We start from the raw sequence: 27991 nt of genomic DNA on the forward strand, positions 1-27991 counted from the left end.
AACAATTAATCATTAGATTTTATCCCCAAATAAATTACAAGAAGTAGATATTATAGGGCAACCTCCAGTGTCCATGGATGCCAATGAATGAACTGTCTTTAGGTTTGAATTCCATCTGGCTACTTAACTGGAGGGATCATCTGCTCAGGGAAGGTGGAGATGCTGATTGGTGCCCTGGGCCCATTCAGTCAAGACCTTGCCAGTGCCTGCTGCTCACAGTCTCTGCCCAGAGGCCTACAGTCAGCATCCCTTTGGTTCCTTAGAGACAATAATTCTGTTCTCATGGCAGCTCACAAGGAGGCGCAGATGCCTGCAGGCTTTGCCCTGTATCACATCCTTCTGCTTTTCCAAAGAGATGCCAGGCCTGAGCCATTCTGCGAAGTTTAGCAAGATCGGGTTTAATCTATGGGAAGAAAGAGAATAACTCCAATTAGCAGTATGAAAAGCCAAGGAGCATATAAGTATTTCCTAATTATGGCTACTCAAATCAGTTCTGATTTCTAATTTCTGGATTGGGAAAAGATTATAGATTTCCTTAGGATAAATGGGACTGAAAACTCAGCCTAGAGGCACATCTGTTCGGGAATGGAGACAAAACTTTTTTCATTTTTTTCACTGTCATATGAAACAAAAAGTTCTTAATGGAGTAAAATGTACTAGATGAGTCAGAAAACATTAGTACCTGAAAACTCCATGCAAGAAAAGACTTTATAGCCCTTGACAGGAAAGGTAAGCAAAATAAAAGATTTTGGAAAGTGGCAACGTGGACGTTCCTATTATGCTCTCACGTTCTGTTTCATTTAAGATTATAACAAGGACAGAAAATGCTCTTTAGTTTAAACCACTCGGTGCCTTTATTGCATTATCCACATCATTGTTCCTGGCCTGCTGAGCAGTCAGGGCCAAAGCATAATGTGAAATGTCCTAAGCTTGGTTTCCTGCCTGGAGGTCCTCAAATCGTTACTCTAGAGATCCCTGGAGATGGCTACCATTTCCAGTAAGTACTATCAAGCAACTGGCTGTTTCGGCTACATTTGCCAGCAGTGAATTTGCTGTGTTTCTACCAACCTTCTGTGGCCCCAGAGAGAACTTCTGCATCTTATCAAACCTAGAGCCCGTAGGCAACAAATGTTCAGGATACATCAGTCTGTACATGTGGTAAACTTAAAAAATACAACGGCATCATATGTATAATGAGATAGTTCAGCCTAAACTCCATTTTGAATTTGAGCTAGAAGATGAAATGGTGAGACTTCCAAGACAACTTCCAATGCATATTTTTCAAAACTCTCGTAATTGGGAAAGGATTAAGACAGATTACATTCGGTTAATAGGAGCTAGTCTCCTGTTAGTCATTGCTCCACCTGTTTGTCCTGCTCCAAGTGGTCAATGTCAGCTAATGGCAGCATGGAGGGCCTGCCATGAGCACACTGGAAAGGCAGCTGGCACCAGGACAGAGCTTCAATAAGGCGACAGCTCTCCTCTAGGCTCAGGTCGTCATTAAACTTAATGGCCCCTAAACAAGAGACAGAAACAAGAGGGTATGGTGTGTACGGTGGGAAACCGGTGCTGGCCCTGGGTCAGAGCCAAGTATCTGGGAAGAGCAACGTGGTTCTGAGGCTCCTTTCATGTGACTTTAATACTGCTTGAAATTGGCTTCAGGACAGACCTGCGCTCAGCTTTTCCTTATGGAGTCACTGTCTGTCTAATCCCTGTAGCAGGCATCCCTTAACTTGTTAGGATTTTGCCTGCAGAGTTTTTTCAAAGAGGCAAGAGCAATATTTTTGCCTACGTCTTGGGTTTGTGACATCAAGGTCATCTTTCATCCAGAGCCAATCTAATCTATCACCAAGATCTCTAATTGTTTCCCTACAGTGTCCATTTTATTTGCTGCTTTTTTCTATTTCTAGCATAATCTTCTTACTCTAAACTCTCATATGGTCAGAAACTGCCTTTATGCATACATTAATTCACTCAGTCAACAAATATTTATTACGTATATACTCTGTGTTGGAGGTATGCCAGGCAGTGAATGAGATGGATGCCCTGCACCCCCATGATGCTTACAATCTAATAGGTGAGACAAACATTAAACACTTACACAATAGTTTAAATTATAAGTACTATAAAATATAGAATATCGAAGAATATATAACCGGAAGACCAAACCCAGTTTAGGAGGCTCAGGGAAGGCTTTCCTGACAAAATGATATTTAATCTGAGATCTTAGGTTAAGAAAAACATGGCTAATTGAAGAATGAGCAGAAGGGCATTTCAGACAGAGGAGAAAGGCAAGCGCCGAATTTAGCACACAAGACCAAGACCAAGGAAGCAGGCTGGAATGTGAAGGGCAAGGTGGAGAGGGATGTGAGAAGAAACTGGAGAGGCAGGCAGAGGCTGGACCATGAAGACCCCTGCAGGCCATGGTAAAGAATAAAATGTTCATCCTATGAGCAATGGGTAGTCATTGTCAGGCTTTTGGTAGAAGAATGACGTGCTCAGAGGAATGTTTCAAAAAGATTCCTCTGGGTGTTGAGGGAAGAATGGCTTGAAGGGGAGCCAGAATAGATGTGAGGAGACTAAGTCAGAGGACTCAACAGTGGCAAGAACTAGGGAGGCGGCAGTGGAAACCGATCACATCGGAGACATTTAAGATACACTTTGAAGGCAGAGATGATGAAATTGGGGAAGGAGTAATATGAGGAGTAAAGATAGGATAAAGGGGGGAAGGAGTTTGTGATATTTACAGGAGGCAAACTAATGAGCGACTGACGTTACAAAGCCAGAAAAGACAGGAAGTGAAGAGAGGAGAAGGTTGATGGGGAGAGATCAAATGGAGGGAGGGTGTCTGGAGTGGACACCCCACCATGGTCAAATGATAGTTGCAGGGGATTCTGTGGCTGTCATCATCCCTAGAGTAAGTTCCTCCAATACCGTTTTCTATATTTTATCAAATTGCGCTACTCGAGAACCCTCAATGATTCTTGCCCTCTGTATAAAGTCTAAAGGTTTTGCTGTGACCTTCTAGGTTTCTGTGCTTCCTCACCAGCTTAATTTCCTGATATTCTTTGCTGCTCCTCATATAACTAATTTGTTTCTGCCTTTGGATCTCCGCACAGGCTATTTCCTCCCCTGTAGTAATCTCTCCCTTCCTCTGAATCCATGTCCCACAGCTCATTCAAAACTTGACTCAAAAATGCAGTTACTGCTCCACTCATATAAGTCAGTCTGCATTATGGTCCAATATATATGGTGGTATTTTGCTTTGTAAAAGTAATTTTTTCGGGTTCGTTTTTAGTGTACTGTTTCCTGATCCAAACTGAACCCTCCAAGAGGCAGGTGATAATCGTGTCTTCTACTTCTTTCATAACTGCCGAACCCTGCCAGCGCGCAGCACGCAAAGGCACTCAGTAGCTAGTGTGTTGAGAGTCTTACCATGGCAGGCTTGGGATGCCAACACCTTCTGGACAGTCAGTGGCAAAGTCCCTTGGATGCCTCCTGTGGTCTGGAGTAGCTAATGCATAAACACATCCTTTGTTAATGGAAAAGCAAGTGGGGCAGTGGAGCTTTCTGTGTGCGGTGTCTCTGTGTGAAACCCCAAAATAAGAGAAGAGCTTACCTCCAATTGTTCTTGAATAAATTCCTACGAGGAGAAAAAGGAAAACAGGCATTAATCGATTGCTATGTTATAATAGCCCTTTGATAATTTACAAAATATTCCAATTTTCTTCTTTAAAATATGCCTCTTGAAGAAAAGAATTCCAGCAATATAGCACCTAGATGCAAATAATTTACTTGTTGTAAGGCACTTTGAATACGAAATACCAAGACAACTGAAAGAACTCTTACTGAATGGAGAATGTATTTAGCTACTGAAGCTTTCTCCAGAGATAGCTCATCAACTCATGAGGTTATATAACTGGTAGCCTAATGACTCAACTGAATAGCAGGGAGGTTTCTCACTAAGAGGCTCTCTGTTTGCATTTATAATCTTAGCTAGAACATGTTTAATACTGCACATAAACAGAATGAATACACGACAATGGTCAATACAACTATGCACTCAGTATAACACTTGTTTAAATATCATAAAAATAAGTAGTCACTTAGTTCCCACAGGCATTTTTTTTGTGTGTGACAATTCCCTTCAGGTCAAAAAGCTTACTCTCTGAGGCATTTTGTTGAGAAATTTCTCCTCCTTTGCATATCTCTGTCCCTAGGGTAGCCTTTTCAATAGTAACATCCCTGCAGATGTTAATATTTACAAAAGGACTAAAGAAATTTAAAGCAGACACTATTTCGTGCTACTAATTTGTTTACCCTCTGGAGGTTAAAAACTGTTCTGAGATATGGCATATTTAATAATTTCTTTATAAGAAAACACAGGATTTCTTTACTCCTAGAAATGGCTATGTATAAATTAGCTTCCTGGGAATACCCTCGTGATCCAGTGGTTAGGACTCAGAGCTTTCACTGCTGGGACCTGGGTTCAATCCCTGGTTGGGGAACTAAGATCCCACAAGCCAAGCGGTGCGGCAAAAAAAAAAAAAAAAAATTAGCTTCCTAAGATTACAACATGATAGACTTCTTTTTAAACCAGACTCAGAGAGCTCTCTTCCCGAAAACTTAGGAAAAACACTCTGACATAAACCACAGCAAGATCTCTTTTGACCCACCTCCTAGAGTAATGAAAATAAAAACAAAAATAAACAAAGGAGACCTAATTAAACTTAAAAGCTTTTGTACAGCAAAGGAAACCATAAACAAGACGAAAAGACAACCCTCAGAATGGGAGAAAATATTTGCAAATGAAGCAACACACAAAGGATTAATCTCCAAAATATACAGACAGCACATGGAGCTCAATATCAAAAAAACAAACAACCCAATCCAAAAATGGGCAGAAGACCTAAATAGACATGTCACCAAAGAAAACATACAGATGGCCAAGAGGCACATGAAAAGCTGCTCAACATCACTAATCATTAGAGAAATGCAAATCAAAACGACAATGAGGGACTTGCCCAGTGGCGCAGTGGTTAAGAATCCACCTGCCAATGCAAGGGACACGGGTTGGAGCCCTGGTCCGGGAAGATCCCACATGCCGTGGAGCAACTAAGCCCACAATGGAGCAATGTGCCACAACTACTGAGCCTGCACTCTAGAGCCCACGAGCCACAACTACTGAAGCCTGCATGCCTAGAGCCCGTGCTCCACAACTAGAGAAGCCACTGCAATGAGAAGCCTGCGCACTGCAATGAAGAGTATCCCCTGCTCGCTGCAATTAGAGAAGGCCTGCACGCAGCAACAAAGACCCAACGCAGCCAAAAATTAATAAATAAAAGTAAATTTAAAAAACTACAATGAGGGCTTCCCTGGTGGCGCAGTGGTTAAGAGTCCGCCTGCCGATGAAGGGGACACGGGTTCGTGCCCCAGTCCGGGAAGATCCCGTATGCCGCGGAGCGGCTGGGCCCGTGAGCCATGGCCGCTGAGCCTGCGCGTCCGGAGCCCCGAGCCTGTGCTCCGCAACGGGAGAGGCCACAACAGTGAGAGGCCCGCGTACCGCAAACAAACAAACAAACAAACAAAAACTACAATGAGGTATCACTTCACACCAGTCAGAATGGCCATCATCAAAAAATCTACAAACAATAAATTCTGGAGAGGGTGTGGAGAAAAGGGAACCCTCTTGCACTGTTGGTGGGAATGTAAATTGATACAGCCACTATAGAGAACAGTATGGAGGTTCCTTAAAAAACTAAAAATAGAATCACCATGACCCAGCAATCCCATTGCTGGGCATATACCCTGAGAAGCATAATTCAAAATGGGCAGGGTGGGATAGGGAGGGTGGGAGGGAGGCTCAAGAGGGAGGAGATATGGGGATATATGTATACATACAGCTGATTCACTTTGTTATTCAGCAGAAACTAACACAACATTGTAAAGCTATTATACTCCAATGAAGATGTTTGAAAAAAAGAAAAAGGCACATGTACCCCGAAGTTCACTGCAGCACTATTTACCGTAGCCAGGACATGGAAACAACCGAAATGTCCAACAACAGATGAATGGATAAGGAAGATGTGGAATATATATACAATGGAATATTACTCAGCCATAGAAAGGAACGAAATTGGGTCATTTGTAGAGATGTGGATGGACCTAAAGTCTGTCATACAGAGTGAAGTAATCCAGAAAGAGGAAAACAAATATTGTATATTAACACATATATGTGGAATCTAGAAAAGAAAATGGTACAGATGAATCTATCTGCAGGGCAGGAATCGAGACACAGATGTAGAGAATGGACATATGGACACGGGGGGTGGGAAGCGGAGGGTGGGACAAATTGGGGGATTAGGATTGACATATATACACTGCCATGCGTAAAACAGACAGCTAGTGGGAACATGCTATAGAGCACAGGAAGCTCAGCTCGGTGCTCTGTGATGACCTAGATGGGGGAGGGGGGTGGGAGGGAGGTCCAAGAGGGAGGGGATATAGGTATACATATAGCTGATTCATTTCATTGTACAGCAGAACACAACATTGTAAAGCAGTTATGCTCCAATTAAAAAAATAAAAATAAAAAGAATTTAAAAGTTTAAAACTTCAAAACAAAACAGAAAATTCTCTTCCCTGCCTCATTTACAGACTAGTCCACCATACTTATAAATGAGCACAGTTACCAAGAGCTAGTTGGTAGATACTATGTATTTTTTAAAAGCCACATATTTCCCCAAACAAACCTAAATAGAAAGATGTCTCACAGTACCTGGCCCACTAACAAAGTTTAGTGTGGATACAGATCAAACCTAACTTCTTTGCTCTTCTCTCTTGTGCTTATGTATCTGGGACTTGTAAAACATCAGTCTGTAAGCGTGGAGAAGGGGAAACGGATCTTATTCTCTATTCATTTCATATTTCAAATGTTCGATTTCAAATTGAACACTAATGCTAGATAATTTAATATTTAAAAGGCTCATTCATTAGGCTAGAGGATAGAACTTTACAGAAAGATGTCTTAGTGATCTTTCAACTGCTAGATCCAAGTAACTACCGCTTTTTCAAGATACCAGAACTGTTCCAGCTTCTTTCAGAATCAACAAAATCTCTCCTGATCAGCCTGACTTAATATAATCAAGACTTGCTGAAACCATAAGCCTTGTTTCAGTTTGAGGTAAACTTCTTGCCAGTACTCTTTGAAGTCACTTTAGGAAAAGTTTTCATTATAATTTTCTCGTTAAATACTTAAGGATTGAATTACTATAAAAGATTCTAACAGATCCTATCTCTTGGATTTAAGACAATTTGGAGGAGGATCCTTGGAGAAAATAAGCTCTGTTGGGAGAAAAGAGCGCTGCTGAAAGCCAAGCAGAGGTGGTCTGATCAAAGGGCAATTCTGGGAAGGGTAAAGTCAAGATGATCCCAAAGCTGGCATGTTAGCTGCCTCTTCCTCTCAAATGTCTTCTCACACTTAGACTACAAACATGCTCAAGTCTCTCCCATCTGAAAAGAAACAAAAACCTTTCCTCCACCTGTGTCCTGCCCCACACTTCCTGACACCCTTAACCTTTAGCTGTCGCCCCCATCTCTTTGGTATGTAGCCGAAGTCCTGGAAAGAGAGGGCTCCTTAGCTCCCCTTTCTCCCTTCCCTCACTCCTGACCCCCTGCCCACCCCTAGGACCAGATTCCACAAGGCAGGCAGTGTCCCCTGACAGCCAAATCCAACTCCTCAGGCTTTACTCTCCGGCCACTGTTGACCATTCCCTTCTTGCTTAAAACTTCCCTTGGCTGTGGCAATATTACTTTTCCCTGGTTTTCCTCCTCCTTCTCTGACCAAATATTTTCAATCATCCTTTACAGTCTCTTCTTTTCAGCAGTAGCTTTCTGGACCTTTGCCAAAACATATACACCCTGAATGCTGGTGTTCCACAGCCTCCATGCTTGGCTCTCTTTTTTTCTTCATATTCTCCCTGAACAACTGCACGTCTGTTAGACCCTTCTCCAGATTCTGATATTATCAAAATATATACAGTTGACCCTTGAACAACACAGGAGTTAGGGGCACCAACCCTCTGTGCAGTAGAAAATCCTTGTATAACCTTACAGTCAGCCCTCCGTAGACGCGGTTCCACATCTGGGAATTCAACCAACCGCAGATCCTGTAGTAGTGTAGTGTGTAATTTTTGAAAAAAATTCGAGTAAAAGTGGACCCGCACAGTTCAAACCCATGTTGTTCAAGGGCCAACTGTATACTGTTAACCCCCAAATAGATACTACAGCCCTGACTTCTTTCCCAAGTGCTAGATCTCAAAGTCTGTCCATCCACTGGACATCTCCATTTGAAGGCACATTCAATGTGTCTAAACTAAGGCTCATAATCTAGCTCCCTAGCCAGGTGTACTTCTCCTCCTCTGTTTCCTTTTTCTGTCAACGGCACCATCCCTCTAGTCATCTGAGTGAGAACCCTCAGAATCATCACTTATCTTTTCTCCTTTATCTCTTTTATATTCTCTTGCTCACAGGGTCCTCTTGATTCTACCTTTCAAATATGTCCCTCCTCTCCATTCCCATTGCTACTGACTTAGTCAAATCTTCATACTGTCTTACTTGCACCAGTGCACTAGCCTCTCAACTGCTCTCTACCTCAAATCTTTCCTATATCCATGTATCCCACACTTTATCCACTAAATCTATCTTCTACTTTTTATTTTTAAATATTACTAAAGTAATTCAGATTTCTGGAAAAAATGATAGACTGAGTTGATGTGGATTTTCCTGTGCTCCAAACAGAAAGAGCTAAAGACGGAGTTAAGAAACCACAATGAATAAAAAAAGGACACCATGAAAAACGAACAGATAGATCTGAGAAAGAGCCAAATAAAACTTCTGGAAAAAAATAATAGTCATTGAAATAAACAACCCAGGGGACAAGTTAAACACCTAATTAAACAGTAGATGAAGAGTGAACTTAGTTTACTGGAAGATAAATGAGGAAATTTCCCAGAATACATCACAGAGAGATAAAACCATGGGAAATATGAAAGAGAAGGCAAAAGACATGGAGAATAGAATGATAAGGTCCAGTAGACATCTGATAGCATTTCTAGGAGGCAAGAGAGAGAAGGGGGGAAGAAGCAATGTTTGAAGTGATAATAACTATATTTTCCAAATTGAATATGTAAGATGAATCTCAAGAAGGAAATCAAAATAAATCCACACAAAGATATATCATAGGGAAATGGCAGACCACCAAAGACAGGGAAATCTTAAAAGCAACCAGAGACAAAATCAGGTTACCTACAAAGCAATGATAATAAAATTGACAATGGACTTCAGTAGCAAAAATAGAATGTCAGAAGTAATAGAATATTTTTGAAATGCTTGAGGAATAAATAAGAAAATGGAATTCTACTTTTAGCTAGACAATCATGCAAATGTGAAGGTGGAATAAAGATGTTTTCAAAGATATTTTATTCATGGACTCTTAACAAAAGAACTTTTAAGAGATTTACTTCAGTGAAAAGAAAACTGAACACAAAGAATAAATAGGATGCAAGAAGCAATAGTGAGCAAAGAATGGAAAACATTTTGGTTAAGCTAAATAAACATTTACTATAAAATTAAGGTCTACCAGGGGAATTAAAGACAAGGTGGAATTAAAACAGGCAACAAAATGGAAGATGGGAGAAAAGTGGTACAAGAGAAAGGGTGGTAAGGTTTGTGTACGGTTTATGAAGCGAACAGAAGAACAAATTACCTTTAAACTGTGTTATATATGCAAGCTAAAATTCCCCTTCTAAACCAGTAGAGGGGAAAAAAAGAGAAATAAAGAAAACTCTAATAGAAAACAGGAAAGGAGGAAAGAAAAGACAACAAATACAAAATAAATTGTTTTAAAAAAACGAAACACGTCAGTAAAGTATTTAAAATGCAGTGCTAAAGTGTATTTTGCTCTTCTTCATTGGCTGCCTACAGGATGAAATGCAAACTATTCAGCTGAATATGGTAAATCCCTTTATGAGTTGGCCTCGACAACCTATCTAGCCTCATCTAGGCCCACCACTACCTTGTGTGTATCTTAATCCGAGCCATGTGTACTGGTAGTTCCCTAAGCACGGGATCTGCTTCAAGTCTCTGATATCTGTTATTCTGTCTAGAATGACCTTATCCCCTCTTGTGTACTTGGCAGGCTCCTACTGTTCTACAAGACTTTTCCTGAAACAAACAAACAAAAAAAAAAACAAATGCTTTTCTGTGATAGTTTCCTTGACCTCCACCCTCCTGGGCACAGTAAATATTCTGTATTTCCGTAGCACTTTTGAACATACCTCTGCTGGCCAAATTTCATTATAGTATAATTATTTAAATGTCCTTCTCCCTCACCTTGAGCTAATTCATCTTTGAATCTCTGGCACCTGGCACCCAGCAGGTTATTTCATAAATGCTTGTTGAATAAAAGATGAATATAGAGAATTTCTGAACAAAGTAGGAGGTTATTAGCACTCAGCAGTTTTCTCGGCTTTTGCAGCTGTGTCTTACCTCCACAATGCTCTTGGTCACAGTAGATCTCCCTCTTCGCAGTTCACTGGCTTCTCTTTCCACAAAACAGAGTGGTACTTTTCCTACAAGGACCAGAGAATCACTAGTGTCTGGAAATATAATTTCAAGGCCCAGATCTTCCAGATTTTTGTGGTAACACCTAAAGAGAGAACCTCAAATGTAAAAGAATTACTTCATTCACATTTCAGTATCAGTTCCAAATGCTTGATAGTTTCTCAAAAGCTGCCAAAAGCTTTAAAACGTACAATATTCTTCTCACACTCATGGTTGTTTATTTAGATTTTATTATCAAATTTCCTTTTTGAATTACAGTAACCTTCATTTTTTTTTTCCTCTTTTCCGTTGAGAGAATCAATTTGTTTCTATGTCAATTTGTTTCTATGTCTTGTTCCTAAATGTTTTATTCTTCACTGAGGAATTGCTAACTTCTCCTTGCTGGCACTTAAAGAACTTTGGCACAAATAAAAGGGTTAAGAATGTTTTGAATCAGCATTAAAAGCAGGGAGATAATTAACAGCGGGAGGAACTGAGAAGTCCTAATTAACGGAATGTAAATAAATGGATCTGCCTCTAAGATAAATTATACCCCAGGGAAAAAGATTTATTGGCAGTGGCATATTCCCAAACTTTAAATAAATTTAGAGACAATTCTCTCTTTTTTACTTCCAATAATTTGTGCCACCCCGAAGTAGGAAAATGTCCTATCTTGTGACTCATTGTATGATTTGCCCCCTCCTTGTGGCCTGGTGTTTTACTTTCTTCCCAGTATGATTATGGTAACAAAAACTAAGAATCTAGAATGTACCAAGGCAAAGCAGAATGGAAGCAATTACTGCAGTAACTTCACTTTCAGAAACAGCACAGCATAAATATTGACCGTTCCAAGAAATGGTAAGAGTACTCTAAGCCAACTGCTGGAAAAAATTATCAGGGAAACTCTATCCTATACTCAATAGCTGTGATATAGTGGAAAGAACAGCATTTGGAGTCAGACGACCTGCATCTGAGTGCCTGCTCCACCACTTAAAACTTGTTATGACCTTGAACAAGTCATGTAACCTCTCTTGGTCTCAGCGCCTCAACTGAGATAAGCAACAATAGTTATGCTTATACCCTGGCCAGAGAATGTACATTAGCAACATCACAACCTCATGGTGGTACTAACGATAAGAGTCTCCTTTGTTCCTCTGTCACTGTTATCTCTAGTGGAGGACTTATAGTGGAAGACAGTAATTTTTTTCGACCAGAGCCTTGTGGCTGTTGCTTCTCATAGGAACCTATTGAGAGAAAGATGAATGGGTTAAGAGCAGGAAGTGAAGTCTTCCAGATTCAGAAAAAAATGAAGACACAGTCATGGAATTATTATAATGCTTAGCAGCATGTTCAATGTTCAGTTTTAGGCTTTGAATTTCCATTATTAAAGTCAAACTAGTAAATATCTAGTTTGTTTATTCATTTTAGCAGTATTTTCTTAAATAAGAAATATAAGACTTAGTCTTACATTCAAATGAACAATGCGATGTTCCTGGAGATAGTCAACAAATGTGGTTTCAGTAACAGAAGCTGACTAATATGGATTACTGGGGAGATAAAAGGGGTTTACTTCACAACCCAGTGGCTCAAGAAGGCTCCCTCATTCTTCCAGAAGGATTTCCCAGGCTCTGAAGAGAATCAGTCAGTACTATTCTCAAATGGTCCAGGGCCTAGAGCAAGAAAGTTTTTCTAATACTTTTTATTGTATCTTTCCCAACTCTTAGGTCTTCATTTTATAAGGAAAAGTGAACATGGAAGTAACATCACTGCCATTCTAGTCCATGAAATACCTCCCTAGGTCCTCAACTAACTCTACAACATTTGGGTTTTTTATTACTTGACCACAGGAGTAAAGATTTTTCTGGTATTTTACACCTTGGGGAACAGACTGCCTCATATGAGAAAAATGGGTAGCAAAGATTAAAAAGCACATATTGACTTTGGAAGAATGCATAACAAATTAGTGATACAGGTTGCCTCTGGGGAGAGAAACTAGGTTGGATGAAGGGCAAGGGTAGAAAAGAGGCCTTATTTTATTCCCTTTTGTACCTTTCAGACTTGAGCCTATTGGATTATACTACCTATTCAAAAACAAATTAAATTTTAAAATAAAAACAATATATTGGGCCTTCTGAGCTGCTTGGTAGTCTCTGCCTGATGAACTGTGAAGGTAAACCAAGATCACATGGGCATGTGGAGGGGCATATCTTTGTGCTGAAAGTTGTAATAAAGTAGCCTAATCTTTAGGGTTGATGATAAGGATACAGCAAATATGCCTTTGACCATGTGTTAAGACCCACATGTTTGAATTAGTAAAGTGAACTACTACCTTCTTTCAATTATAAAAGAAGCCATACCTGCAGGCTTCAGCTTCATTTTTTCTTTACAGTTTTTTTTTTTTTTCAGCTTCATTTTTTAAAACGTACAATTCACCTTTTTTCACAACAGTCACAGTTAGAAAAACTCTTTCAGGTACATTAACTCTGCTGGGGAGTCTCGAATCTTTCCTAGTCCTCAGCAGATCCTTACCAATGGTCAGCTGCTCCAGTCGGATGCGCTCATGGGCAGCATGCTGGTCCACCAAGACTAGCAGGTTTCCACCTAGAAGACCAGCAAGCACCACCGGGTTTCAAATTCTCAGGTCAAGATTAAAATAATCACGTTGTGTTGAGGGAGAAAAAGCTTAATTCAAACTATTTAACAACATGAGCATAAGAGAAGCATACAAACTGAGCAATAACAACTGTATCTTTTACTTCCTAAAAAGTTAAAGTTATGGGAAAAACTAAAACAAATGTATCCCTGATGAAAAACTCTTTAGTTCATTAGTATTTCATTTCTAAAACATGGTGAAAGCCCTACATTCTTAATGTTTAAATACTGATTTTGCTTTATTAATTCAAATTTGATACAATGAAGGATCATTAAACCACACATTTTATAATCAGCTGACCTTGATTCGCAAGCTGCCCCAGAACCCATGAAGCATTCTCCTACACTTCAGATCAGAGGTCAGCAATATTTTTCTGTGAAATGCCACACAGTAAATATTTTAGGCTTTTGGGACACATGGTTTCTGTCACAACTACTCAAATATTCATTCTGAACCAAAGCCGCCATAGACGTGTGAATATTGTAGCTGTGTTCCAATAAACTTTTTACAGACACTGAAATATTAATTTCATATAATTTTAATGTGTCGAAAAATATAACTCTTCCTTTGCTCTTTTTTTACTATTTAAAAATGTAGTATACCTGAAACTAATGTAACACGGTAAATTAACTACACGTCAATTAAAAAAAAAAAGTAAAAACCATTCTTATCTCCCTGGCTGTACAAAAACAGGTTATGGCTGGATCCGGCCCCCTGGCCACAGTTTGCCTTGCTTTAGACTCGGGCTTTGCAAACTCTGAACAGCAGACAAATCACCTGGGGATCTTATTAAGATGCAGATTCTGATTCAGTAGGTTAGGGGTGGGACACAAGAGTGTGCGAGTCTAACAAACTCCCAGATGATGTTATTTACAGACCTTGATTTTGAGTAGCAAGGCTTTGCACTCTCAGGTGCAAGAGAGAAGCAGAATGTCCTGACCCCAAAGCCAAACCTACAGGGAAATAAATCCCTTTCTCACTGACAGGAGGACTGATTCTCTATTACATTAGTACATCTTTTTAGCTTGTAATTTTATTACTTTTGGCCAAAGGGTTGAGGTTTATTGTTACTGATTATATTGAAATAAAAGTTCTCCTCTTGAATTTGATCAAACTAGATAATGCCTGTTTTTCCTATTTCTACTAAAGATTAAAAAAATTGTTTGTATGACACCATCAAATTCATGGCGTAAGAGCTACTGACTTGAAAAATAAAAAGATTATGATTTTTCTGACAGCATGTTCAACCACAGAACAGGCCCCAAAATGTTGAATTTTAAACTCCTTTGAGGATAGGAGGAGTTGCAGCTGGTTGTGATGAATACTGAACATCCTGTATTGGGCAGAACAATGGAATAAATAATAAATTATGAGGAAGTAACCTCAAACTCAAAACCTGAGCCAGTGTGAATCACCAAGAGTCAGGGACCCTACGAAATCAATCCTGCACCTGACTCTGGAGGAATGATTTATAGTCTACAAAATGTTCATGATATTTTCCATTCATTGAATGGAGCAGAATATATGAAGGTAATTTACTCATGTCAGAGCTGTATTTTTGATATTGCAAAATAACAGAATAGAAGCTTCATCAGGGCAAGGATTTTTGTCTGTTATATTCCTGGCATGTATAATAGCACTAGGCACATAACAGGCACTCAGTAAATATTTACAGAATAAATGAATGAATCCTTATTCTTTAGAGGATCATAACTGAACAACTGTATTTTATTATAGGTGGAAACATGCAATAAAAAATGCCATTATATGGCATTAATTTCACAATAATGTAAAACAATAGTATATCTATCCATTAAAAATATGTGCAAATATTAAAATAAAAGTAACTCAATTATAGGAATAGGTTGCTTTTGGTATTTGTGAGCAACAATAAAAATACTTACATTTTGATTTCGAAAAATTCTTTATATAAAAGTACTCCTTGATGGCAGCTAACCAATACCGTAACAATCCAGAATCTCAAGAGCAATTTAACTGTCTGGGGATTTTGTGGCTACACCCGTCTCAGGTGCCATTAGTAGAGATTTTGGTATTAAACAACAAAGAATTCCAGGTAATCAAAACTTTAGAAAACAATCTATTCACTTTCTAGAAGTAGTAGGACTACTAGAATTTGACCTTCACTAATTCTATATTTATGATAATTACGACAAAACTTTTGGTTACTTTACCTTTGATCTGTGATGACATTTACTAAATAAATTTATACTGTAAACAAGATAAAAAAGAATATTTTGAAGTACAAAGAGAATGAACTGCTTTCAAACTTTAGAAGCTCTCGCCTGCAGGTCTACCCATCGGGAGCCACCTCCTCCAGTGATGCTCAGGACTCAGCCACTCAGGCCTTTTCCAGAGCCTGACGGGATCAAGCATTCCTTGTAAATGGCTCGAGAGTCTCCCAGTTAAAAAAAAAAGCCTCGCACCCTCACTCTCCTTAGTCCCTCTTCCATGTCACAGAGTTTGGAGTCTCTCCTGTCCTATGTCTTCTCTGAAACAGCTCTCGTCTGAAGTCCCTGACCTCCACTGTCTGGAAACCTAGCAGATAGTTTTGGTCCTCATCTTAACCTCTCGGCAGCACTTAGTACAAAGTCTTGGCTTTGCAACACAACCTTTGCTTGTTTTCTTCCTATTTCTGTTGTTTCATAACCTCTCTTGCTGGTTCACCCTTTTCTACCCAGCTATTAAATGGCGGAATTACTCTAGATTCAGAATCTCTCTTCCCCTCCTCACTCTTCATTCTTCTTCTAGGTGATAAAATTTATACACGTGACTTCAGTGACTGACTTTATGCTGACAGCTCAGATTTAGATCTCCATGTCAGAATGCTTCTCGCATCCTAGACCTGTAATATTCCTGACACATTCTTGAACATTTCAAAGGGATTTCAGACTGAACTTATGATTTTCACCCTTCTTGCCTGCTTCTTCTCCAACCTCGTCGTCCTGCAACATCATCCACTCAGTTACATAGGTCAGAAGACCAGGAGTCATCTTTGATATACCTTCCCCATATCCAATCCATCACCAAGTCCTGCTGACTTTATCTCCTAAATATCTTTCTCTCTAGGTCACCCTGATCCCAGCTAACCATCATTTCTTAGATATCGCAACATCCTCCTAACAGTCTCTCTGCAGTAACTGGGACTCCATCTCGACACGCGCTCCAGGCTCCACACTGCAGCCAGAGCAGTATTTTCAAAATGCAAATGTGATGTGACATGTGCCGCTGCGAAAACAAACAATAAAAAAGAAAACAAAAAGCCTTCAATTGTTTCCAATTGGTGTTGGGAGGAAGACAAAGCTTGTAATTGGTCTTTAAGATCTGGCTGCAACCTACTTGTCTAGCCTGTCTCCTGCTCTCACACAAGGAAGGGCTTGCCCTGCTTCCTATCACTGAAGGAGAGGAAAGCACAAATTGCATATTATTCCCTCTGCCCAGAATACTCCTCCCTCCTTTCCTTACCTAGTTAACTTATACTTCAGATCTCACTTTACCCACAAAACCTTCCCTGACCTCCCTACTAAATCAAATCTCCCGATACAGACTCTTACAGCATCTTGTTTCTCTCCTCCATAACACTAGTTAAAATTTTAATTGTTTGCGTAACTACCTGTTTCTCTTGCATGCATATTTTCTCCCACCATCGCACCCCTAGCACAGCTCCTGGCGTGCAATAGGCACTCAATCAGTATTTGTCGAATGAGTTAATGTTATTATTTACAAATTCTTGTTGTTTTATTAAAGCAGGTCACCAAGAGATTATATGTAACTCTTGATAAATCTATCAGAGTTCATCATATAAACTTTCTATTATTATAAAGGGAACACATTAAAACATTATTAAAAAGTCAAAGACTATAAAATATTTTAAAGAGTAAAAGATGAAATTTCCCCTCTGCCCATTTCCATTCGCACTCCCAAGGTAACCACTCTTAATAGTTTAACATGTATATACATGTCTATGTATATAAAACTAAATGTACTTTAAAACTGTTGTTTCATAATATCAATTTAGATTGGTTTTTCCTAATCTGTCCAAATCATTGAAACTGTGTCGTATATAAAAAAAATAACCTTAAAAGGAGGTTGTCAGAAGACCAGCTGGGGCTTCCCTGGTGGTGCAGTGGTTAAGAATCTGCCTGCCAATGCAAGGAACACAGGTTCGAGCCCTGGCCTGGGAAGATCCCACATGCCGTGGAGCAACTAAGCCCGTGCACCACAACTACTGAGCCTGTGCTCAAGAGACCGCAAGCCACAACTACTGAAGCCCGCGTGCCTAGAGCCCGTGCTCCACTACAAGAGAAGCCACCGCAATGAGAAGCCCACGCACCACAACGAAGAGTAGCCCCTGCTCACCACAACTAGAGAAAGCCTGCGCATAGCAACGAAGACCCAACGCAGCCAAAAATAAAAACAAACAAACAAATAAATAAATATATTTAAAAAAAAAAAAAAAAAAAGAAGACCAGCTGGTTACTGAGGCTAAACCTCATTCTTACCTGCCTCACCATTCTCTTCAGTCTTAGTGCTCATTACACAGGCAATAAACTTGTTATCCACTTGCTGGAGAACCTGCCATACATTCAAATAAGTGGTACAATACTAAATAAAGATTAACAAAGGCTTATCTGCATAGAGACAAAACTGTACTTAAAGTTGTTTGCATTATAACATTCATATCTAAGACTTGAGGCCAGGTGCTGATGAACCTGAGGGAGTCGTTAGGAAGGAAAAAAGAATAGGCAAGTAGAGTGATCAGAAGACAAAAGGAGAGACTACAAGGAAACAGACTGAGGCATCTAAGAGGATTAATGCTAATAAAACTTTCAAGTAGATTTGAAATGTTCCCAACAGAATGACTCTTATTAACAGGTGATATGACTAGAGATTTATTAATACGACCAGAGATTGCTAACAAATAGGTCTGAAAAAAATTTGGAAAATGTATGCAAAAGCAAGGAAACCCATCTTGTAGGAGCTAGTCCATTAAAGCAGTAAGTTAAAAGCCACCGGTGGCTTCAGACCTTGGTGGCTCTGCTCTGCCTAGATCGGTCTAACCTCCTAATTTGTTTCCATACTGAAAATAAGGAGATGAAGACAGCCTGAGTGGCGTAGAGAGAGGGCAAACTAGAAAAGCAGATGAGAGAAGGGGTCCCCTCTGTTAATGGAACTCCTCAATCTGGGGTCTCCTAAGCCATATCATTTGTAGCCTCATACAATAGAGGGTCATTTAAAAAGGGGCATTGCTGCACAGTTAAGGACAATTTCTCTACATTACTTGGTTGATTTACAAATACAAATTGTTGTCAATATAGAAAGTCAATATATAATCCTTGAAACTGTGAGCCTGAATCCATAATTCATCCCTCCAAACCTGCTCACACTACAAAGGACACTTTTATCTGTGTAATTATAATTAATCCTTCGCTTTTTCTTCTGATGATAAAAGTTTCAGTAAGATTAAAAAGAACACATGTGCCTTGACCAGGATGGTCTATATCATCAAATAAATCCTATTTCACACGAGTTAGTCTAGCTTAAGTCTTATATATATATATATATATATATATATATACACACACATATTTTAATGAGATTTTACAGTCAATCTTTTACCTGCATGGAGTGAATCATTTCTTTGGTGAAACGATAAGGATACAAGATGTTGTGAATTTTAACTGCTAGGCTCTCAGCCTGGCCGCTGCTAACGTCAACAGCAACCTAGAAAGACCCAGATCAAACGTCATTTACACTGTAATCTTTTATGTCTGCAGAACTGTTTTACCCAAGATCTCAAAGTGCTTTACAAACATTCATTTTCACAGAACCTATTAGAGGTGGGTTGAATTCAGGAAACTTATAAAAATTCAAAAGGCTTTATGAATTATTACTCTTAAATAATAATTTTTGCTTATACAGAAAATTACTGACAAACACCAATACTTTCAGAATAACAGTTTGCCTGCGCTTCATGAGCAAGTCCTTAAAGACATCTTAACCGATGAATCAGTAACAAATGCTCATATACGCTACACCTGTATTACAACACACAAAGCGCATTGTGTGATAACCCACTGAGGAGAGGATGCATACTCAGGTCCAGTGGTGAACTGTTCCTCTAGCAGAAGATTCACTGCTTTACCTAATGATAACAGTTTTTATTACCACCACCCTAAATACTTTGCCAAAGCTGCAAGTCAGGGTTTCTGAGAGTGGTAAACACACTCACTATTCACAAAGTGGTTACACATGTATAATCCAAAATGTCCGAGCTTCCAAACTGCTATGAATTCTGATTCCTCCTCTCTACAGTAAATATTAATTTCCAAATAAATTATTTGGAAACATGCTCACTTGCCATTCATAATTACAAATGAATATAGTCATTCGTGTCCATACCCAATTTAAATGAAATTCAAATTTTTAAATAACAAGCAAAGAAAAACTGCTGCAGACCTACCTCTGGATAACGGGCAAATACTGGGTTGTCCCATTCTGAGAACAAAGACTGAAGCGATTCGGGACCAACAGCGCCGTCCCCAGTAGCTACAGCAAAAGGGGACAAGTAAAGTTGGCATCAAGAGCCTCAGGGAAGTGGGTGAATGGTGAATGGTGTCTCATGCTTGGTGTGGTGCAGCCTCAAGACCAAAGATCAGACACATTGTTCCCACATACTGCAAATGTGCAGCGTTTGCTGTATCTCTAAATTGTTTTGATCTGTTACTTTTTAAACTAAACTTGATGACTGTATCTTCTGGCACTATAGCTTTTTCTCCAAACTATTTGCACCAGATATTTCAGAATACAAGTCCAGAAGAAAAACCAGTTCAAATTAGTAGCCTCACTTCTTTTAGGTAAAAATATACCTTATCTATTTTTAGAAATGAAGAAAAGAAAAATGATAAATGTCTGTAGCTTTTTTTGCAGGTAAGAATTTTGCTTATATAAAACTAATGCAATATGGACTCAGCTCCAATCTTTACAAATAAGAAACATTTTCTCAATCACAAGGCACCACAGACTGCATGATCACACAGTATTGACCTCGTCTGGAAAAAGTAATTTCTGATCTAAATGCATGCACTGAATTACTTAGTTCTGCTGTTAAACAGGACTGTGGGGAATTCCTGGTTCCAGGAAGGCACAGCTGGCACTGATCAAGCTCAATAACACAACCCTGCTTTGTTTTCTTTAAGCTAGGTGGCACAGTATGTACTAGGTGTTCTGGCAATCTCTGTTAATGCCCCTACCTCTGTTATTCTGTCTCATCACAGTCCTCTCTTCCCGGGCTCTAGGAAGGAAAGGAAGAACAAGGTCGCTTCTAAAAGGATGACACCTGTACTGAGATCCTAAATATAAAAAAGAAAAACCTAGACATTTGAACTCAAAAAATAAAGTATTAAAAAATTAAGTTACATAAAATCTCTTTCTGCACAAACTGAATTAAGACATAAACAACAGATTGAGTCAGAAGTTCTTTAATGAAATTATTCTGCTAACTTAGGAATCTGCATTAATGCTTAGTCCTATTAGCCATCTATATCAGACAGAATGAGGAAGAATAGATCCCCAATTTTCATGCCTCTTATTCCCAATATATGTGTCTCTCTATATGTGTGTGTGCCCAGTATGTGTCTTAACATTTATCTCATCATATTATAATTGTTTAGATGGCTGTCCTCCCTAATAGACTGTGGACTCTTGAAAGCAAAGCCAGTTAATTTGCAATGTGGCAGCTCCAAACACAGTGTGAATGACCAGCAAATGAGTGGATAAGTGAATAGATGAATGAATGAAAGGTTCACGACTTAAATTCCAAAGTCCAGTAAGATCTGGCCCAAATTCTACCCTCCTCTCTGAAGGATGATAAGATTTGAGTTTTAGGAACAATGCTGAATTTGACAGTTTTGAACAGGGGCAAAACGTGATGAAACTATTATTTCAAAAAGATAAACGTGTTGGACAAAAACTGGAGAGAGATAAATTCAGAATGATAAAAGTAAAGTGTGAAGTGAAATAAGGTTGTGTCACTATTAACAGAAAGGACAGCGTTAAAGACATTTTAAGGAAAAAAACTACCAGGGCTTGGAGACTTGACCCTAGTCCTTAAAATTACCTTTATAGAGCCTCTCTTCTGTCCAGTTAAATTTACCTCTTAACAGTTCATCTCATGTGATGTTTTTTGGGTGGTTCAACAAGTCCCACTGTTCCGCTACGCACCAGCCGTTTCCAGCCGTTTCCTCCCTGTGAGTGGAGGGTGCTCGGAAGCCATCTTTTCTTCGAACTGGTTTCTAGACACCACCTACTTAATTTTTCATTATGAATCTCTGACTTAACGTGACTCTCAAAAGTCCACCACAAGGCCTGCTAACGCGGGCGTTGAGCAGGTTGCAGTGTTTTGCGCGTCTAGATTGTGTAACAGGGGCAGATGTTTCGGGTGGGCATGGCAGCCAAGATTGCCCCCCTCTGTTTTAGCAATAGCCACCTCAGCTTAATGTGATCCAGTTATTTTTTGTCACCATATCAGAAGCAGTTGCATTTCAGGAAGATGAGGTGCCAGTGCCTTAGATTTACCTCTGATAAGCATTCACTATAAATCAGGACACAAAACTACATACGTTGAAAAACACGTGTGTCTTTACGAGCCGCCTGCTAGTCTCAGGAGCAGTACTGAAGAAAAGGGTTTTCTTCCATTTAATATTTTGAAAGTTACTACAGTGATTCTTTTTTTTACAAGGAGAAAAACTGGAAACCATTGAAAAATAAAAGCCTTATTTAACCTTAAATAAATCAGAGCCTCCTGTTAGAGATACTTATCCTAGGGAGAAATTATAAGTTAATTTGCAATTACCTTCATACTATTTACATTCTTTTGCAACATTCAAGACTTTTAATACAGATGAACATTTAGTGTTTATCATCCTGATGCAAAACCAAGATTATTGCCAGATGGAAATCAGTTTTACCATCTCCCAACATCTGGCTCTCAACACGCTGCCAAAACAATGTCACTTTTAATGCTGACTGAGACCTGGGAACTCAGAGTCCTAGCCTAGGCCCCAATGTGGCCTTGTGGTCTGATCTAAAAGCCACATTATTGTCTTTCTGAATAACAGCCACTCATACAGATCAAGATTATTAGCATATGTATTATAATAAAGTACATTTGAAAAGTATGATTATAAAAATACATACTTAAACTATATTCCCCAAAATTTATGGTCCAGTTTTTTTCTTTAAAAAAAAAAAAGTTTATAAATATACTACTGTACTGAGCCCTAGATTTTCCTGGGAAACCTAGGATGATTACAGGATCATTCTGGCCCTTTACCTGGGAGCTGCAGAGAGCAACTTCCAGAAAAATACCACGCTGGCATTGCAGGTGCCTTTAAAGACCAATTTCTTAGAGAGTTGTGTGTTTGGGAGAGAGGGGAAAGTGGGGTAGGGAAACACTGTAGATCTTCTCAACTATCAATAGCACCATTTTCACTAAAAACTGTCTCACCCTCTTGCACATACCTACACCCATAGACACATATACATACACTTCCATTCTGTATCATTCTTCCACTGTATTTTTATGTTTAAATAATAATAGACCTGGAGAATTTTCACATACATTTTATAATTAAGCTTCAAAATATTCTATCTGCTGAGATAATCTCTTTGAACATGATTATCTTACTCCTTAGCCATTATTCCCACCTTCCAAAGCATTCATGCCAGTGAACACCATATACTTACCATTCTCAAGTAGAACATCCACAGCCATAGTTGTCAGGTCTTTAGTACAAGCAGCCCGAACGTCCTCAGTAGGAGCAGTGAATGTGCTAAGTCCTGTTAGCTTGTTGATGTAAACCATTCTTCCCAGGGCTACATCAAAATGCTGCTGCCAATCCAAAGAACATGTGTTGGACTCTTCATTTTCAGAACAAGTTCTTGCTATAGATTCCTCACTCTGACAACAAGTTCCCTTTTGGCCAGCTGTGGAATCTTCTCCGTGACTCACTAACATTCGACTCGGAGAGTCAGGACTTCCAATCTGTTGTTCTGAAGCTATAAGAACATCTGAATCCTTACCGATAACGGTAGAATGATCATAGGGCAGTACTAAAGGAGTTTCTGACATCACAGAGTTCTCTGTTGTATTGTTAGAATATGTTTCACTGTCTTTATTGAAGGGATTACCCTGTGTGACAGAGTCCGACATTGGGATGTTGCCACTTTCTGGTTTTTTATGCTCATTTTTAAATAACTTACAAGAATCTAGGGTTAACCCACTGGACAAGTCACTGTCTTTCCTACTGGAATCTGATTGTGAAAGTTCATCAGAATGACTCGTCATCTCCATTGTTTGAGTCTCTCTTTCGGAGCCTTTCAATCTGGATAATTTAGAGGCTAGTGATTCAGGTGACTTCTCAACATCCAAAGGCTTTCTGTTAAAATGAGATAACTCCTGTAGAGGTATAGGGCTTTCTCTTAAGCAAGGCATCTGTTCTTCCAAACAACTGTCTTCCTTGGAGAATGGTAACTTTTCTGAATAAAACATGTGACTTACTGGTTGACAACTACTATTTGAATCATCATGTTTCATAGTAGTGATTTTACAAATACCAGAGTTGTCTAAGTGGTTTTTGTCTTTCCACAGAATGTCAGGTTCAACCTGAGGATTGAGATTGGTAGTGATTTCTAAAGTGATATTTTCCTCCACTTCTGTATTCAGAGGATTTTTAACCTTCCCATATTGCCTCTTAAACTTCTCTAAAGATCCTAGTTGTGAACTTAAGCTTAGCTTCTTATGAGCTATGGGTTTGGCAGAACAAATCAACTTACCTGTTTTCTTACTACCATCTGAACCATGTCTACCCTGAGTGAAAGAGGATGTGTCAGGTAGTAAGCAACCTGTGTACGATTTTTTACTACTTTCCTGAAAAATAGCAAAATTTTTATAAGTTGCTATAGGTTTGTTCTCTAGCCCATAACTTATATTTGTTCTGCACAATCTTTTGTTGGGCAGTTGAGCAAATTCTTTACTTAAAGTGGTGGTTAAATCTTTGGTGTTTGGAGTCTCAAATGAATGGCATGTTCTATTTCCAAATGTTTCTTTGGCACTCACAAGACCAGGTTGAACATAATTTTTAAATAAATGTTCTGTTTCAGTTGATTTAGTTTGCTCATTTTGTACCACATGAGTTATGAAACCAGTGGAACATAATTTAACTTGCCCATAACTAAAAACATTTATTCTTCCACAATTACTAGGTTCTTCTTTTCTTTTCTCTTCTCTCTGAGCACCATGTGCTCCCGATAATGTTGTCTCAACAGGCAGAGGTTGGCATCCCATTTCAGTAGCATCTTTAAACCTCTCTGGTTGATTTTGAATTCTATTATTTTTCAGGATGTTGGCAGCCATGCCATTAGCAGTAGTACTTACTTTCTGTATTTCTAGACCTTCTCCACTCCCCTCAAAGTGATAAAGTGTCTGAAAAGGGATTGCAGACATTTCTGAACTGGCTCCACATGGATTTTCTGAAGAGTTAAGTTCCAAGCAAGATTTTTTATGTTTCTCATTTGCTCCTGATTCTGATGCTTCAGCTGTCTCTTGTTCTAAGATCCTTGACTCTGAGCAAGCGCTATCTTCGTTTTGTAAAGATGACTCCATTTTACTATAGGCTGGCCCATCGGATTTGTAAGTGTACAAAAATGAATCATTTGTCTTTTTTCTGATAGCTTCCGAATCCCTAGAATTCTGCGTGCTTATGTTTTCTACAGGAGCTTTTCTTTTCACAGCTTTTGATTGCAAATTAAACATTTCACAGGAATCCAAAATATTATTACATGCTTCTTGGAAATTGACCTGGTCACACTTCTCATCAGAGGACACTTGCTTCTGAAGAGTGGCACTAAATAAACTAAACTCATTTTCTTCACTAAATTCCTTAAGGTCTTCACTTGATAATTCCACAAATAATTTTTCTTTCTTTAAAAACATTTTTACTCCTTCCTGAATACAAACCAAAACAGTATCCCAGTTCTGAAACTCAATCAGAGTTTTTGCTGGCTCCAGGCACACGTCATACTCACAGAAGTGGCACTGCATGTTGATTACATATATACCATGGAGTTCTGGGTTAGACCGATGCCGAGGACTTGAATTCGTTTGCCTACTGGCAGAGCCGTTCTTTGGCTTGCATATAATGCTTTCTTTCCTTAATAAAAAGTCAATGAGTTTATGCAACTTTGTCCTTAAAACTAGCCTCTTGTTCACAAACAAAAACTGCATATTCTTATTATAATGTGCTTCAGAGCTGATATAGCCACTAAGCTCAAACTCCTTATATTTAAAATCTATTTCTCTTAACTTTTGGGACTTACCCAGTCCATAAATTTGACAAAATCGGGAACATATGTCTTTGGTTCTAGGGAGCTGAAGAACCATGGAACCAGAAACATCATTTCTCAAAGAGAAAGAAATGGAAGGGTGCATGAGTGAGAGAGCTTCTATCCTCTGCCTAACCTTCTCAAACTCCAGTCTAGGATCCATGCATTTCCTCCTTACAGGTAACTGATAAAATAGGTTATATACGGTGACTGTTGTCCCAGCACTTGGTCGAGTCAAGTCAGCTTCACAAGCTTTCAGGACTTTTCCATTCTGAAACAGCTTCACAAAAGTTTTCATTGACTTGTTTTTCTTGGATGAAATTTCCACAGCACTGGCCATGTCGGCTACACTGGCCAAGGCCTCCCCTCGGAAACCATAAAACCTTGGGTTCTCCAAGTCCTGTACAGAGTCGCATTTACTAGTGAAATAACGATTTCCCACCTTGTCTATATCATCACTCCCCATCCCAAATCCATTGTCTATCACCTGAACTTGGAAGGTTTCCATGTTTACCCTGACAGCCACACATTTTGCTTCAGCATCAATACTATTGAGGGCAAGCTCCTCAACACACCGGCCTAAGGAGCATATAGCCAAACCAGAACGCAACCTGGCTTGTACTTCAACTGACAAGCACTTGATCATGGCAGGTAGAAAGCTGGTGAGAAAGCCAGGCACTGGTTCCCTTTTCTGACTGGAAATAATTGCCTATGGGAGGAAAAACAAAACAAAACACACACACACACACACATTTAAAGCTTCGGAGTTACACGGCATCAACCATTTCTCTCAAGCTTTATAAAGAAATATTTGAGGTAAATGAAATCTCTTACTAAACCACATTGTAAAACAAAACAAAACAAATTATAGCTCTGATCTCTAGGCAGATCACACGGCTCTTGTTTGGTGCAGTGATTTTAACATCCAAAACAGCATTCATAATTTCATAATTTTTACTGCTCCTCTCTAAATCCCATATGCCCTAAAGTGAAATCATAATCACACTTGAAGTTGACCTGCAAAAACATGTTCAAAATGCTAATCACTTCACCAAAAACAGATGCCTAAATTACGTTAAGAAACATTAGCTAGAAATTATTCATGAAAAAAAGTCCAAGCTAGTTTCATAACATTTATACATTACACAATAACCATGACTTTTAGAAAAAACTTATAATGAAGTGTTAAGACACTGTAATAACTAGGGTGAAGGAACAAGAGGAAATAAAATCAAATTATGTCAAGAAGAGATTAAGATTAATAATAATTATTATTATTGGCTAAATGTAGTTATCTCAGAGGAAACAGACTAAGAATGGGAAAGGATAGGACAGGAAAATTCCTTGTCATTGTAAGCCGTTCTGTATTTGATTTTTAAATCTTGTTCATGTATTACTTTGATAAGTTTTCAGAAGGCCCTTACTATTATTTTGTATTTTGGTCTTTACAGATGGCTTCAAACTACCTTGGCAATAATCATGATGGCAAGGGGCTGTTTAAACTTGATTTTAAGTTTTCTGACAGGTAAAAAAAATAAGATTATAGTGCAATTAAAGGTCCCCTCCCTTCACAGCTGAGAGCAGCATGGGGGGGACCTCTCGCAAGTGGTAGGGCTAGTTTTTCAAACCCGGTAAAATCAGAGCGATAATTGCAGATCTGACGATTTCTAACATCATGAACTTTGCAGCTGGCAAAAAATGAGAGGTAAACGTTCAATAAGTATTCCGACTGCTACCCAACTCAACGATTTCCTGATTATATCCCAGTCCTTTCAGGGCTCCTGGGACAAACGGGACGACTCCATCCGGGTTCCGAGCTAATAAGAAAGCTTCGGGGAGCAGGGCGGAGGCCGCCTACCCAGCCAGACCCAAGCTCCACCCCCATCCCCTCCCCCAGCTGGCAACCAGAAACCCCAGCCGGCAACCAGAAACCCCAGCCTGCCCAGGCTTGGGCGCCCCGCTGAAGGCAGGCCAGGGGGCCTCCCGGAGCCCCTGCGCAGCTGGCCCGTAAAGTTGGCCCGCAGCGGTCGCCAGGGCCCTTCTAGTGGTAGAAGAGCTCCCGGAATCATCCTTTCGTCGCGTGCTTTTCCCCAAGTCACCTCGTATCGCGCCTCAACAACTCCCTGACACCAACCGCCTCGGACGCCGGACGCGCGCACGTTGGCTCGCAAGGCTCGTGCACGCGAGGCTCACGCACGCGCGATCCCGCGAGCATGCGCTTCTCAGCTGCCCCGCCGAGAACACCCTCTAGTCCGTGACACCCCAATGCGCATGCGCACCAGGTGTTCCCGGCTTCGGTACTCATGTGTCCCAAGGTCTCTTCTCCCTAGTACC

The 27991-nt window shown here is 39.6% G+C and overlaps 2 protein-coding genes across 6 annotated transcripts in view; one reads left to right on the forward strand and one right to left on the reverse strand.

The window, feature by feature from the left end:
- Positions 1-17475, forward strand: part of EIF2B2 (eukaryotic translation initiation factor 2B subunit beta) — a 34709-nt gene extending 17234 nt beyond the window's left edge. Inside the window, exon 8 of the mRNA XM_029237371.1 lies at positions 16343-17475. Coding sequence (XP_029093204.1) covers positions 16343-16362 — 20 coding nt within the window. The 3' untranslated portion in view covers positions 16363-17475. The remainder of the gene's footprint in view (positions 1-16342) is intronic.
- Positions 1-27991, reverse strand: MLH3 (mutL homolog 3). Of its 5 annotated transcripts, XM_029237364.1 has the most exons (13): positions 27757-27815; positions 23021-26366; positions 20527-20625; positions 19737-19822; positions 18893-18997; positions 17776-17848; positions 13132-13203; positions 11735-11846; positions 10549-10708; positions 3620-3643; positions 3436-3514; positions 1365-1516; positions 1-403 (listed from the first exon to the last, which is right to left on the reverse strand). In XM_029237364.1, the coding sequence occupies exons 2-13, from the start codon at positions 26301-26303 to the stop codon at positions 281-283; spliced, it is 4368 nt and encodes a 1455-aa protein (XP_029093197.1). In that variant the 5' UTR covers positions 26304-26366; positions 27757-27815; the 3' UTR covers positions 1-280. The 5 variants fall into 5 exon arrangements, with proteins under 5 accessions (XP_029093197.1, XP_029093202.1, XP_029093199.1 ...); XM_029237369.1 differs by lacking the exon at positions 27757-27815 and having other exon boundaries at positions 20527-20567; positions 23021-23135; XM_029237366.1 differs by lacking the exon at positions 11735-11846 and having other exon boundaries at positions 10549-10631; positions 23021-27972.

The sequence above is a fragment of the Monodon monoceros genome, unplaced genomic scaffold (genome assembly GCF_005190385.1).
Source record: "Monodon monoceros isolate NGI ecotype Baffin Bay Population unplaced genomic scaffold, NGI_Narwhal_1 Super_Scaffold_21, whole genome shotgun sequence".
Classification (NCBI taxonomy): Eukaryota; Metazoa; Chordata; class Mammalia; order Artiodactyla; family Monodontidae; genus Monodon; species Monodon monoceros.

Bases quoted from the DNA above. Each gene is read 5' to 3' on its own strand.
- MLH3 (XM_029237364.1), bottom strand. From the start codon at position 26,303: ATGATCAAGTGCTTGTCAGTTGAAGTACAAGCCAGGTTGCGTTCTGGT. The intron at 13,204-17,775 runs GTAAGAATGAGG...CTGGTCTTCTAG, and splicing joins TGAAGAGAATGGTGAGGCAG to GTGGAAACCTGCTAGTCTTG. The intron at 404-1,364 runs GTGGAGCAATGA...TTCTTCCCATAG, and splicing joins ACTTGGAGCAGGACAAACAG to ATTAAACCCGATCTTGCTAA.